The 15,054-nt window shown below is 53.4% G+C and overlaps 1 protein-coding gene across 1 annotated transcript in view; it reads right to left on the bottom strand.

The window, feature by feature from the left end:
* Lamc3 (laminin subunit gamma 3) overlaps window positions 1–15,054 on the bottom strand; it is a 58,049-nt gene that overhangs the window by 22,545 nt on the left and 20,450 nt on the right. Inside the window, exons 7-17 of the mRNA XM_059260038.1 lie at window positions 14,641–14,739; window positions 12,047–12,183; window positions 10,930–11,040; window positions 9,509–9,701; window positions 9,235–9,353; window positions 7,818–8,042; window positions 5,525–5,713; window positions 2,878–3,123; window positions 1,861–2,014; window positions 1,181–1,323; window positions 526–704 (exon numbers count right to left, since the gene is read on the bottom strand). Of these exons, the coding sequence (XP_059116021.1) occupies window positions 526–704; window positions 1,181–1,323; window positions 1,861–2,014; window positions 2,878–3,123; window positions 5,525–5,713; window positions 7,818–8,042; window positions 9,235–9,353; window positions 9,509–9,701; window positions 10,930–11,040; window positions 12,047–12,183; window positions 14,641–14,739 (1,795 nt within the window). The remainder of the gene's footprint in view (window positions 1–525; window positions 705–1,180; window positions 1,324–1,860; window positions 2,015–2,877; window positions 3,124–5,524; window positions 5,714–7,817; window positions 8,043–9,234; window positions 9,354–9,508; window positions 9,702–10,929; window positions 11,041–12,046; window positions 12,184–14,640; window positions 14,740–15,054) is intronic.

The raw sequence follows: 15,054 nt of genomic DNA, 5'->3' as shown, positions 1-15,054 counted from the left end.
AATGGCCTTGCTTATGGGCCTGGCCTGCTTACTCCATGAGCTTGTAGCCAGAGCTCAGGACATGCCACTTTCTCCTACAGTACCATATGTTCTCAGAGCCCCACTGGGCCCAGAGGCTGGAAGGTTGGAACTAGCTATTCTGGAGTAGGACATTGAAGCTTACGAGGATGCCCTCTGCCTGGGGTCTCTCAGCTCCGACTCCTGACCTCAGTGTCACCCACCTCCCTGTTTGAAATGCTGTCTGTGTTGCTCCAAGGGTGGCCCGTCAAGCTATACAAGTAGACTTTGGCCCTGGGAGGCTAGGAAGGGATGTGACGGCAGCCACCTCTGGCTCATCCAGGACGGGAGGATCAGGGAGATTGGAGTGAGGAGGCTGGGTGAACTCAGGAGAGGTGGCCAGTGGGAACATATAGTTCTGTGAGGTCTGTGAATGACCGTGCAGCTTCAGTCCACAGCGTGGAGCTGGTGTTCCCTGGAGGTGTGAGATGAACCTGAAGGTGGGGGAGTCTAAGCATAGCGACTTACCTCCTCCCTCACCAGGGCGTAGCAGGTGGGACACTCCTGGCATCCTGTGTCACCATCCCCGAGGAAGAAATTGTCCTGGCAGCGGTCACACTTGTAACCCACGAAGCCAGGCCTGCACACACACGTGCTGTTCTCGTGGCACTGAGGTGAGGCAGCACCCAGTGGAGAGCACCTGCAGTCTGAGGTTAGCAGCCAGCTCTGGGGACCCGATGATGATCTCAGACTCATCTCCTACCCCACCCCCGCATCTTCACACCCCACCTGGAAATCCCACAACCCCCGAGTGCCCTCCAATGTCCAGGGCTCCATGCTAGGGGCCGACGAGAAGGTTAGAGCTGGCAACCAAGCCTTGAGCCTGGCTTATTGCGATGTCCCCAGGGCCCCAGAACTGCCAGTACTAGCTGTACCGTGAGGACTGTGGCTCACATGTGACATGATGTCTGAAGACATGCAAAAGTTCAGTGGTCACATCAGAGGTGTCATTAGGACGCCGAGTTCTTCACACGCGTGCGCTCCACATTCTTAAGGCCAGGCTTAGGCAACCAGCCAGCATCTGCCTATCATCTCCCCCACCACACCTGCTTCTTGTGGGTTGTCTCCAGCAAGAGACCTCAGGCCCTCCCTCCCACAGCCCACCAGGGCCCAGCTTGCTCACCTCGGCAGCCCTTGATGGAGAAGCCAAAGAAACCCAGCTGGCATCTGTCACAGAACTGGCCTGTGACACCAGGTCGGCAGGGGCACTGCCCAGTCTTGGGGTGACACTTGTGTTCCAAGGAGCCAAGCGGGTGGCATTTGCAGCTGTAACAAGAAGTAAGCGTGGGGGTTGATGAGGCCACCCCTTAACCCAGCCTCTGATGCCTGTGAACCGGGGAGCACAAGCCACATAGGACATTGAAAAAAAAAAAAAAAGCCATTGGCACAGATCTGGTAAGTCACTGTGAAATCCACACTTATAAAGGCCCCGAGGAGCCACACAAGGAAGATCATTCACTTCCTTCAGCCTTTACCCAGAGTCTTCCTTTGAGGCCAAGACACTGTCTCAGGTGCTGCTGTGGTCAAAAAGTCACCAGCGATGGGTATCACTGAGATGGGAATCAGACCAAACCAGCCGCCTGCCCACCTGCCCAGCCCCTGGGCTGTTCTTGGCCTCCCTCCAGGGCTAGACGAACCAGGAATCTGATACCAAGAGGCCGAGATTTGTGACTTTGGTAGAGGGCACAGTGGACATGGAAATGGGCCTGGGATGACACATTTTAGACCAAGCCAGTCCCTGAGGCTCCATGGTCCCCTCCTTCCCCAGGCAAGACACCCAGGGCATTCACAGCCCACCCCTACCTCTGGCAGCCCCTCCCAGACTGGAGATCATAGAATCCAGGCCTGCAGTGGCTGCAGTCTCTTCCAGTGACGTGAGGTAGGCAGGCACACTGGCCGGTCACTGAGTTGCAGGGCATCTTCTCACTGACTGAGCCCCTCAGGTCACAGCTGCAAGCTGGGTTTCAGGAAAGGGTGTTGGAACCATTTGCTTAAACTTTAGGGGTACAGGCAGAAGCCGAGGAGCCAAGGGAGCCCCAGAGATGAGTGTCACACAGGCCAGGTTCCAGAGACCCTCCTGGAAAAGGCTTGAGGGACAAGCTCAGGTCTCAGCCCATTCGCTATGTCCTTGGGGAGCCAGCTCAGAAGAGTGGGGATGTAGCCCGCCTGTCCCCAAGTCTGCCTCAAGCCTGCAGGCTAGAGAGAGGGCCAGAGATGTGGTCGCTGACCACAGGCAGAGCCTGGCAGCTGCATCTGGAGCTCTCCCAGGAACCGTAGTATAGCATCCTTCCTGATGCCAGAGTGGGGTCTCCTGGAGGGGGCTGCACACAGGTGTGGATGGTACCACGTGAGAAAGGCTCTGAGGACCTTGCGTGGGGTGAAAGCTGCATTGCTCTGATGCAGGACTTCCGGGAGCCCAATTCAGGCAGATGCAGGCTGTGGCCCTCTGACATGCGTGAGGTGGAGTGCAACCCAGGCAGGCAGAGGGGGTCACATGAGGAAGAGTCATGGCTTCTCCATCCCTCTGTCAGCCTTATTTGCTAAGGGCCAATATGAGAAAGGTGCTGAGTTATCAACGCAGGGTGGAACTGTGGAATCGGAGCTCATGAGATGTCAGGACTGAAGGGGCCTCAGGGAAGAACACATCCTAATGCTTTTTAGAGAACAGAGAAGGCAAGAGACCTACCTAAGGCTGCCCAGCCTAACAGAGGGGCCAGCTGGTGTGGTAGCCCTCTCAGCCATCCTGTCTGGGTCCTGAACGAGGGCTGAGGACAGTGGCTCCCATGCCTTAGCCCACAGGTCTGGGAACTGGGTACTCACGAGCACACTTGTCCTCAGGCCTGGCGGCCGAGGCGCTCCCATAGAAGCCATCCTGACAGCGTTCGCAGTGGGTCCCTGTGGTATTGTACAGGCAGCGCAAGCAGTGGCCGGTCTGGGGGTCACAGTTGCCGACAGCATTGGGATCCACGTTCCCGCTGCACTGGCACCGGCGGCAGGGTTGGGGGGCTCCAGAGAGTCCTAGAGGATCCCCAAAAAAGCCGTCTTCACAGCTCTCACAGCGCCGTCCTGTGTGTGGAAGGGGCAGGGTCGGCGCTCTGGCTCACGAGGGCGTGGTAAAGCTTTCGTTCCTCTGGCTCCTGGGAAGCTGAGCAGGGTCTGTGGCTCAAGCTGGCCTGCAGCCAGGCCCTAGAGCATGGCCCCCTGGTAATGTGGCCCTGAGCAAGCTGCAGTGCCTCCCTGACTCAGCCCATGGTGCTCCTTGCCTCTGTAGTGAGGACGGCTCGGGGGATGCCCTAAAGCACTGGCCTCGACAGGGCTGTTTGTGAGAGCACTCAATGTTGAGTGCTCAGCAGTAGCAGGTGCCCACGTGTCCACCTTCATCCTTCCCACCTTCACCAGTGTCTTCCTCAGCATCACCAGGATTTTGGTCAGGCACAAGCCAGATGACCAGACAAGCTGCATGGAACTTTCTCCCAAGGCCCCGGGAGCTGATGTGGGTAAGGAGGCTGGCAGAAGTCCCTGATCTGTAAGCCACTCCGGACCCTCGCGAAGTGGTTCCCTCTGGCAGCAGCAACTGCCTCCCTGATGTCCTCCCTCAGGAATGTCCCACCCAGCGCCAAGCGTCTCTCACTGTTCGCCCTCGCTGGCAGTCTTTGCTCACATCTGAAGGCACAGGGAACCAAAGTGGGGCTCAGGAGATGGAAAGGTTAGAGATGGAGGGAAGTGTGACATCAGTGGGGTACAGAGTCCAACTGTGGGATGCCCCCACACATCAGGCCCTGTGTTCCCTGGTAGAGCCCATCCACCCAACCCCGGAGCTACCGGAGGACAAGAAAGTGCTTTCGGAAGGAGCCCCGGGGAGCAGGACACTCCACAAGACCGTTCGGTGCAGGCACTAATCCCACAGGAAGCCAGATGCTAAGTGGCACAGGACAGCACAGGCTTCCACTTAGACAAGACCCCAAAGAGTCAAATTCAGAGACACAGTCAAACCGTGGAGCGGGGGTGGGGGACAGAGGGCATTAAACAGCAGTTCAGTGGGCACGGCGCTCACCAGTGCACGGTGGCAAGGAACGGCCTACGATGCCAGGGCCCCTCAGGCCAATGAATCACATAACTTAAAACGATGGCCGAGGAGGACAGTTTTATGATGTAGGTTTTATTATGATAAAAAATTAATGATGTAATATACCAATAGCCATTTAATTGTCCACTTTAAGTGGGTGACTTTGTGGGGCATGCATGCAGACATCTCAAACGCTGTTAAATGCCCCTCTGAGGGTAGCAGGAGACCTGCCTCATGAGCAGGGGTAAAGAGCATGGAGCCTGGGGGTGGGAAGGTTCCGTGTCCCTTATGTTACCTCACAGACATTCCTAAAGACTGAAAGCTGAAAAGTCGTGTGTGAGTGTGTGTGTGTATGTGTGTGTGTGTGTGTGAACATGTGCCTGCGTGTATGTGTGTGTGTACACGTGTGCATGCATATGTGTGTATATGTACCCCTGTATGTGTATGTGTGTGTACATGCCTCTGTGTGTGTGTGTGTGTGTGTAATGTGCCTGCATGTATGTGTGTGTGAACATGTGCCTGTGTGTATGTGTGTGTGTACACGTGTGCATGCATATGTGTGTGTGTGCCTCTGTATGTGTATGTGTGTATACATGCCTGTGTGTGTGTATGTGTGTGTGTACATGTGCCTGCATGTATGTGTGTGTGAACATGTGCCTGTGTGTATGTGTATGTGCACACGTGTGCATGCATATGTGTGTATATGTGCCTCTGTATGTGTGTATACATGCCTGTGAGTGTGTGTGTGTGTGTGTGTGTGTGTGTGTGTGTGTGTGTACATGTACCTGCTTGTGTGTGTGTGAGGGGGTGGATACCTACATGTATGTGCATGAAGGCCAGAGGTCAATGTTGGGGGTTATCTCAATCAATTTCTACCTTATTTTTGGAGACAGGGTCTCTGACTTAACCCGCCCCCCACTGTTTCTGTTGGACTGTCTCTGCCTCCCCACTGCTGAGTGTAGACATGTGCTGCTACTGCGCTTTGCCTTCCTCTACGCGGGTTCTGAGTCTCAGTCTCGGCCATCCAGCTCATTCAGTAAGTGCTCTACAAACCGAGCCTTCCTCTGAGACATGACAAATTTGCCTCAAGGCTTTCCATCTTTGCAGTGAGGATCCTGGGTCCCCTGGCTTCATCCCAAGCCATGAGTTGAGTTCTAAGGGCCCATACATGGGCCTTTCAAGGTTCAGTTATATGTGACCAGGCCCAGGTAGGTCTGTAATAACTCTGAGCATACTGGGGCCTTGACAAGGAGACTCTGTCTCCAGAAGTCATACTTGCCACACCTAGGGCCCGGCTCTTTTCCACCCATCATCCCCAAACCCAGACTCCTCCTCTAGAGCCAGGGCAGGATCGGGGCATCAGGTTTGGTCTTTCTGTGGAATAGAGCAGAGGCCACTCACCTCTCTGACCAGGGGGACAGTGTGTGCACACCACCTCTCCACTCTCTGGGATGGTTGTGCAGGCTGACTGGCCAGGGCATGGACAGGGCTGGCAGTCACCAGCATGGCCTGAGAAGGCATTGCCGTAGAAACCTGGCATACAGCGCTCACAGGACGGCCCCTCGGTGTGGTGGCCACACAGGCAGATCCCTAAGGAGCAAGACACACACCTGTTCACCACCTCAGCCTAGAACTCCCTAGACCAGTGGCTCTCAACCTTCCTGACGCTGCAGCTCTTTAATACAGTTCCTCATGTTGGGGTGACCCCCAACCATAAGATTATTTTTGTTACTGCTTCATAACTGTAATTTTGCTATGATTATGAATCATAATGCAATTTTTTTTGAGATAGAGGTTTGCCATAGGGGTCGTGACCCACAGGTTGAGAATCACTACCTTAGACAGTGAGTATTTTGGTGGAGGAGCCCACAGGGCACATCCTGGTAGACCAGTGAGAACCTGAGGTGGAGGCAGCGGGGTCTGGGGATGACGTGCCCAGGTGAGACAGACTGCCTAGGTTCATGTCCACCACTGAAGGCCTGAGTGAGCTGGGAAAACCATCTAACCCGCTCCTTGGAGGGTAGGAGGTGCAGCTCTGCCACCTATTGGCCATGTGGCCACCCTGCTCCTCAACTCCCTATCTTAGAGGCTGGGAAGGCCACACCAACAGCAGGGATCTAGGATGGAGTGCCAGAGCCTGGGAGGAAGCTTGGGTACTGGTTCACTATTAGTATCTCAGACCGAGGGAAGGCACAGTAACTCTGGCCCCCTTCCCTGCTCCTGTGTCCTCTGCATCTTGAGGGACCCACCTAAAGGAGGCCCCGGCCCAGGCTTCCAGCATTTCGGGGGCTCACTCTGTGCAGGGACTCCAAGTACACACAGGCTATCAGTATGGCAACTCTGTTCTGCCTGCTGGTACCTGAAGACATCACAGACTCCCTTCTCCAGTCCAGCAGCCCTTGGTGTCTGCTCAGAGCCTGGGATACTTAGAGGGGACAGCTCACCACAGGGATAGAAAGAAAGTCAAGATCACCCTGTACAGGAGGCAATCAGCAGTGTCCAGCCAGGGTTGCAAGGAGAAAGGAAGGGAATTTCATTCCCTGAAAAAGTAGATGAGGGGAGGGCCCCTGCCTCAGTACCACACCCTCAGGCTTTCTTCTTCTGCCAGCTGCCCCATCCATTTACAAATGAAGCCTTGCTTATATAGAGTGGAAAGTTGTAGCAAAGTCCAGCTCCGTGGGAGTGAAAAATTAGTTCCATCTCATGAGAAGATTCTATTCCCTCAATAGGAGCTGCAGGGACAATTATGTGGGAAAGGATTGTGAGGCCTCATCTAGGCGCAATTGGTGATGTCTGAAGGGAGCATTATATGGGAAAGGATTATGAGGCCTTATCTAGGCTCAATTGGTGATGTCTGCAGGGAACATTATGTGGGAAAGGATTATGAGGCCTCATCTAGGCTCAACTGGTGATGTCTTCAGCCGCAGGTTGGGGAGATGATGCTCTGTGGATCAGGAGTGACAAAGACCCCATTTGTTCCATAGAGACAGCAAGGCGAAAGGCCTGTGGTACAGAGGTGGAGAAGCCTGTGTCTGTCCCCTAGCACCTCCTGGTAATGTGACCCTAGTGAGGTTTCTGCTCCTCTACAGGTGTGGGAAATAGCTCTACTGAATGACACCCCCACCCCAGACTGGTAAGAGGTATGGCTCTGCCATCTACTGGTCATGAGGTCCCTGCACCTCAGGTCCCTGTCTTGGAGAATGGGACAGTAATGGAGAACATACCACTCTGATGTCTGCAGGAGTCAAAGATGGAGGGCCATCACCAGGGAGGAAGGGGATGGCCCTAGTTTATTACATCCCGTATCTGCCTCTCCCAGGAAAAGACCCCCCAGCTCACCTGGTCAACTACCCCTGAGCTTTGGTGCAGAGAGGGCTGTTTTGTGAGAAGTCTGGACAATTCCCTGACCTTCATGTGGCCTTGTCTCCACGGCCTGGGCTGTGTGCACACTATCACCGTCCAGACTGTACAGATGGGGCGTTCAGGGAGTGACTTTCCCAAGGCCACCGCCATGAAGCAGTGAGGGTGTAGAACTGTGGCTCTGGGTTGACAACCATGGGCTGCTGTCACCGGCATGGCCCTCTGAATGTCTTCCTGCTGTCACCGTCTGTGGTCCCCAAGAGACACCTGTGAGGCCAGTCTCCCTGTGCCTGTATGGCTGAGGTAGCCTTGGGATGGGATTCTGGGAACTCACCTGTGTTGGGATCACAAGTGCCATGCTGGTTGCAGGTGCAGGGGATGCAGTTGGTGTAGGGACCCCCACGAGGTAGCTCTCTTTTGTATCCCTGAGCACAGAATTCACAGAACTGGCCTGCGTATCCCTGGGGACACAAGCAAGTCTCCACCCAAGAGGCTGGTGGGGCAAGCCCTGTCTGGGGCCGGGCCGACGTGAGCCGGACTTCACACAGGAACACTTGACCTGCAGAGGGAGGAGAGAAGGGGAGACCTACGTGCATGTCCACCTAACACTTCCTGAGCACCTGTGAGGTAGGTCCGGGCTTACAAAGGCAGCCTCAACTGTTATTTTTGTTTGTTTGTTTTTTGAGACCCAGCCTTGCTGTGCAGCCTGTGCAGTCTTCAGACTGCCATCCTCCTGCCTTATCCTCTTAACTGCTGGGATTACAAGCATGAGCTACTACACCAGCTTTTAAGTATCATTTTTTTTTAAAGATTTATTTATTACATATACAGCATATATGACTGAAGGCCAGAAGAGGGCACCAGATCTCATTACAGATGGTTGTGAGCCACCATGTGGTTGCTGGGAATTGAACTCAGGACCTCTCGAAGAGCAGTCAGTGCTCTTAACCTCTGAGCCATCTCTCCAGCCCTTAAGTATCATTTTAAAAACAACAGTCAAGAGCAAAGGAAACATGATTTTCAGACCAAGAGATAGATAAGGCCCGGTGGGGCAGCTCAGTGCTAGAATGTGCACTTAGCTTTGCAGGATCTTGATTTTAATCCTGGTGGATGGGGCACAAGTCAAATTCTCAGGATCCCACAAGTTGTCCTCCGACCTCCACACGTGTGGCACACACATGAGTGTGTGCCCATAAATATACATATATACAAGCAAATAAATATCATTGAGTTTTTAAAATTTGCTAGGCATGGTGGTACATGAGTTTAATCCTTTTTAAGTTTCAAAGCTAGCCTGATTTACATAGCAAGTTCCAGACCAGACAGGGCTACAGAGGGAGACACCTGCAATCCCAGCATTTGGGGGTCAGAGTTAGAAAGATCAAGAGTTCAAGACCAGTGAGACTCTGTCTTAAAAGCAGTTGGGTGAGCTTAGTATCCTTATCAGCCTATGGTGTGACTGAGATGCAATGCCATTCTTGCCCAGCAGGGGGGACAGTGACACAAAAAGACGCTCTGGAGGGATGGGGTGGTGCTGGATTCTGTCAAGGACCATATACCTGCTCCTAGAGTTGTCCTTCCCCAGGACTCCCTGTTCCCCACAGTCCAGCCCCTGCCTCTGTCCTCAGACACACTTCTGCTGCCTTGTGTAAGTGTCCTGATTTCTCAATCTCAGAGTCAGTGCCGTGAGAACTCCACAAGTAACGCAAGGCCAGGACCCGAGTTCATAAGGGTATTGTCATCATACTGACCAGAATGGCCCAGGCCTTGGCCCCTGGTCCAGATGCTCAGAGCAGTCAGATTGGCGAGCAGCCGCTGGAAGTGGAAGGCAGGCAGTGTGGACTCGGTCTCCTCAGAGGTCTCCTGCAGGCTGGAAGGGACAGGGAGTCAGTGGGACAGCCTGACGTAGGGACAGATGGAGCGGAGAACCTGGGGTCCTCAGGAGCCTCCCAGTGTGCCTCGGCCTCAGAGACCACCCTGCCTGCCCATCCCACTCCCATCTCTCAGGACACGGAGGCCACTTACAGGAACCAGAGCTGAACCTGTCCTGGCTGCCTGGTGTCCTGAGGACTGGGTGGACTGGAGGGCCTCAGAGCCAGAGCCAAGCCTGCCCCCTCCAGTCTCAGGTGCACAGCAGGTGGGGAGCCCCCGGGTGGAACTCGGAGGGTCAGTATGACCGGCTGTCCATAGCTGAGCCTCTGGTCTCCCAGGAACTTCTCTGAAGGTAAGAGGAAAGGCTTCGATAGAGCCACAGGCTTAGCTTGATCCTAGCATCTCTATCAACGGCAACAAGTAGCCATCCAAACAATGTGTGCCTGCGCAGGGTGGGTGGAAAATGCAAGGCCAGGGCTCCGGAGAGGGCTTGACACAAAAGTGAGAGGACCAGAGTGTGGATTCCCAGAACCACGTAAATGCCGCATGAGCATGGCGGCCCACTGTAATCCCAGCCTCAGAAAGTGTGATAGGAGATCTCTAGAGCAAAGCCGGCTGGCGTGAGGCTAGTCATATCAGCGAGCTCTGGGATTGATTGAGACACCCTGCCTCAAGGAACAAGGCAGAAGAGGGATCAGGATGATTCCTCACATCAACTTTTGGCCTTCACATGTGCTTGCACCCATACACACAGTTGTGTCCACTCACGTGCAGACATGCATCACACACACACACACACACACACACACACACACACACACGAAGTATTTTGGTGATTTCACATATGCTGTGGTTTGATTGAAGAATCAAACCCAAGGTGACCCCAACCCTAAACCCTGAGAGATGGGTCAGCACAGGGGGGATTTGGCCAGGCAAAAAGGATTAAGGCTGCAGATGGAGTTGGGGGTATTAGTGCACTGGCCGTGGGATAGGGGAGGGCTATTGGATTATCCAGCAAGGGCCAAGGGGATCTCCAGAGAGGGGAGGTCAGTTGTGAAAGACAGCGGCTCTGGGGGTGGGGAGGGGGTAAGTGCTGCAGGGGACACGAGGTCTCTGCTCTGGAGTGGCCTGAAGGAACGCAGCCCTGTGACACCCACTCCATGCTTCGGACTTCCAAAACACCGAGAGGATGCATGTGTGTGTTCTCAGCCACCGGATCTGTGGCCACTTGTCGGCACCTGTTGTGGCGGGTACCCCTAAACCTGTGCTCCAACTGAATCCCTCTCATTTAGAAGTGGAAGTTTAGTCAGACTGCAGAGTCAGGAAGGGGTCTCTGGGAGGCGACTAGGATGAGGTGGAATGGCCCCCGTGGTTGAATCTGAGTGGGGACTTCACAGGAATGGGAATGAGATGCCTTGTGCTACCTCAGGACTCTGTCGACAGGAAGGCTACCGCAGGATGTGCAGGAACTGAGCTGAATTAACCTGTCTTTTAGCACTCATTCCCTCTGTGGTACTGTCTGATTAGCAGCTGGCAGGGACCTGGGTGCTGTGATCTGTAGGGCTGTCACCTACCTGGTGCTGAGAGTCCCTCCCCTCCGTGCAGGCCCAGGAGGATCCCACTCTGATTCTGCTGCAGAGGACGCTCTGATGCGCCCATGCTTCTGGCCTGCCAGCCACCAGCTCCTACACATCAAAGACAGACTGTTCACCCCAACTGTGAGAGCCTGAAGGCTGGCCTCCAGGGACAAGTCCAGAGGGCTCTGAAGTGGGAGGGAGTTTGAGGCCAGGCTGGGTTACATGACCCTGTCTCAGAGAGGAACGGCGGGGGAAAATCACTCTCTGAAGACTAGGCCTGGCCCGAGGTAAGGACAATGATTCCACATCCTGGCAGAGCTTTGTGCATGCTCGGCAAGAACTCTGCCAACCGAGCAACTTCACTAGCCCTCTCCATGTTATCTTAGGACTCAGAAGACAAGCCCTGGCCAGAGCCTGTTCTGACCAGCCGCTGTCACGTGCTGTCCTGCTTTCTGTGTGGTGTCCAGCAGAGGGCGTACTGCCACTGTGTCTGGATGCCGAAGGACCAGAGGCCAGATATAGACTCTCAGGTGTGGGGGAGTGTTCCAAGGAGTATGTATGTATGGTTGCGCACACCACACCGGCTCTGATGGATTGCAGAGCTTGGAGTTCCACCCCTCTTGGTCCAAAGACACAGTCATGGCTGCCAGAATCAATTTCAGACAGGCCCGGCTCTAGTCTGTAAAGTGGGAATGAGAATATCTGTCTACAGATGCTGAGATTCCCTGGAATGCAGAGCTCAGCCATGCCTGGCATACAGCAGGTGCTTAATGTGTGGAGGCCCAGACTCCAAGCTGGCACTCAGATATGCTAAGAGAGACTAACTTTCCTGGGGGTGGATGGAGGCTGTCCACAGGACTCAGGGTGCCTGCGGACATACCCAGCACCCTGAGGATTAAGTGCTGGAGGCAGGAAGAGTGGAGGCTGGGGAAGGAGCCCAGGGGTAGCAGGCAGGTGTTGTCTCTTCCACACTCTGCCCACCAGGCTGTGTGGCCTAGGGCATCTCTCCAAAGGGACCTTGGTGGACGAGCTGTCCCCATCCTAGCTTCTAAAATGAGATCCCCAGCCAGGGCAAGGAACCACGCCCTAGAAGCAGCTTCTGTGCACTGCTCACCATGGCGGAAGTCTGAGAGGATGTGGTGTGCCTGGAATCCGGCAGCGGGGGCACACACCTTGGAGTGGCCGTAACAGAAGCAGCTGCTGCAGCCTGCGGGGTTGTGGGGCTGCAGGTTAAATGTCCCGGGGCGGCATCTGCAAGAGAGTCAGGCAGGGTCACATGTCTGAGCCAGGACGGGACAGGACTGGGGTCCACCCGGCTAGACCGTTCAGAATCCTGGGGAAGTTTAAGAAAACATTTTAATTTGTATTATTATTATTATTATTATTATTATTATTATTATTATTTTAGAATCACAGGAATTAGAAAGGCAGGACAGACGGTCCTGTGCCTGCTGGTTCAGTCTCTGCTGCTGATATACAGCCTCGGGAAAAAAGATCAGCCTCGCCTGACATTAACACACTCCAGGCTGCAGTAGGGTTTCTCCTCTCCTGGCTAACATGTCCCCTGCTCCAGGATCTGACACTGCATTTAACCTTGGTGCCTCTGGCTGTAAACATGTCCTCCTCTCCAGTGACACTTTGGTTTCCGTGGGGTGTTTGCCTGCATGTGTGTTTGTCTGAGACAGGGTCTCACTGTGTAGTCCTGCTTGGCCTGAAAGCCGCTATGTGGACTAGACTGGCCTTGAACTCACAGAGATCTTCCTGCCTCTGCCTCCCGAGTGCTGGGATTAAAGGTGTGCGCCACCACTGCCCGGCAGTTTGTTTGTTCTTAAAGGAAATTTTAATTTAAAAATGTTTCATATGTATGAATGTTTTGCTTGCATGTATATCTGGGTACTATGTGCATGTCCAGAAGAAGGTGTTAAATCCTCTGGCAGTGGAGTTTCAGATGGTTGTGAGCCACCATGTGGGTCCTCTGGAAAAGAAGCAAGTGCTCGAAACTGCTGAGCCATCCTTCCAGCCCCTCGTTTTTTGAAATAGGGTCTTTTTAAAAAAAAAAAAAAAAAAAGATTTATTTACTTATTATGTATACAGCATGTATGACTGCAGGCCAGAAGAGGGCACCAGATCTCATTACAGGTGGTTGTGAGCCACCATGTGGTTGCTGGGAGTTGAACTCAGGACCTCTGGAAGAGCAGCCAGTGCTCTTAACCTCTAAGCCATCTCTCCAGCCTTGAGATAGGGTCTTATACCCTGGCCTGGCCTTGTCCTCTTCACAATCCTCCTGTCTCAGCCTCCTAAGTAACATCATCTCCTGGCTACTGTGCCGCCCACAAGATTTGTCTAAACAGTTACTGCAATTTACTCGTTAGAAGTGGGGCACTGGCCCCGCGTGGTGGTGGATACCAGTAACCCCAGCACTCAGGAGGTGAGGGCGGGGAGGACCAGGGTCCTCCTGGTCATTTTCAGCTACATAGCAAGTTCAAGGTTAGCCTGGCCTCCTGACACACAGTCTCAAAAAAAAAAAAAGAGGACCAAGAGTAGCACAGAGTGAACCCCAGCACTCAGGAGGCAGAGGCAGGCAGATCTCAATAGTGTGGGGCCAGCCTGGGCTGCACAGTGGGAACCTGCCTCAAAAACAAAACACAAAACAACTAACAACCTCCCAGGGGGAAAAGTATCGAAGAACTTGCTTGAAGGCCGCCATTGTTATTAGTAACTATTTCCAGAGCCGTTGTTATTAGTAACTATTTCCAGAGCCATTGTTATTAGTAACTATTTCCAGAGCCGTTGTTATTAGTTACTATTTCCAGAGCAGTTGTTATTAGTAACTATTTCTAGAGCCGTTGTTATTAGTAACTATTTCCAGAGCCGACTCTTAAGACTGTCTATGCCTTCAGTTCACCGCTGCTGTCTGCAGTGGCTGCTGCCGGCCGCTTCTAGCCTGGTTCCCACCCCACCCTCCTCCAGCATTTGGAATTCTGAAAGAAGATTTGCTCCACTGTCATCTGTTCATTTATCCAATCATGTACTGGCTTTACAGATCTCTGCCCCACTCTTAGGGTTATAATGTAATCATGTCTTCATGAATTTTGTTATTCAAATAGTTCCAGCTTTGAGATTTCCTGTGGACTGGCTCCTGTATCCCTTTCACATGGGACAGGGATGATTCTTGTCTTAGATCAGTTGGTAGAGCTCCTTGGAGCAAGGCATTGAGAAGGATCTGAGGTTAAGATTGTTGTGTTCCATTAATAATGTCTGCCACTGGTATGAGATAGGAGGGCTGTGACAGCTTTCCATTAGTGATGTCTGCCACTGCTGTGAGATGGGAGGGCTGGGACAGCTCTCCACCAGTGACATCTACCATGGGTGTGAGGCAGAAGAGCTGAAATGTGATAACCAGGTATTTGCTGCCTGGATTAGGCATGCTCTTCCTATCTGTTCAGTTTTCTTTCCAGGATTCTGATCTTGAAGCAATAATACATTTCCTCAGCTAACAAACCCTCAGTGTTCTTGGATCAGAATATAAGCAGTGCCCATGGGGCCTTGGCTATCTTCCTGGTAGCAGGTCCCTGGGGTTTCAGAAAGAACATAGGGTGACAGGCTTGCCCAGGTCTCCGAGGACCCTGCCCTGCCGTTCCCCTTACTACACAGCGTGGGTGCCTCACCAGAGACCCCCAAGGCCACTTTGTAGATGAGCACACCCACCTGTCACATAGGCTGCCTTCAACATTCTTTTTGCAGGGACAGTTCCCACTGTGGGGGTCACAGGTGCCCAAGCTGCCAGCATCATTGCAGGCACAGGGTCTGCCGAAGAAACAGAGAAAACGTCCATTGAGCAACTCCATAGTGGACTGTCCCATCCTCAGAACTCTTCATGCCCTTCCCTGCTCTAGAGAAGTCAGGGATAGGACTACCCAAGAGACTGGGCTTGGTGGCACTGTTCCCACTTTACCAGGAAGTACCTCACCTACCCATGCATTGATGCCCCTGCCCATTACCCACCCCACACTGGTGCATCCATCCGTCTGTCCATCCATCCATCCATCCATCCACCCACCCACCCATCCATCACCCATGCTCTTGAATAGCATCCCCCTGCTTGCCCCTCCATTAGTGCAT

This window comes from Peromyscus eremicus, chromosome 4 (assembly GCF_949786415.1).
Source record: "Peromyscus eremicus chromosome 4, PerEre_H2_v1, whole genome shotgun sequence".
Lineage (NCBI taxonomy): Eukaryota > Metazoa > Chordata > Mammalia > Rodentia > Cricetidae > Peromyscus > Peromyscus eremicus.
Note: the sequence above shows the minus strand (reverse complement) of the source record. Positions and strands in the feature narration are given on the sequence as shown.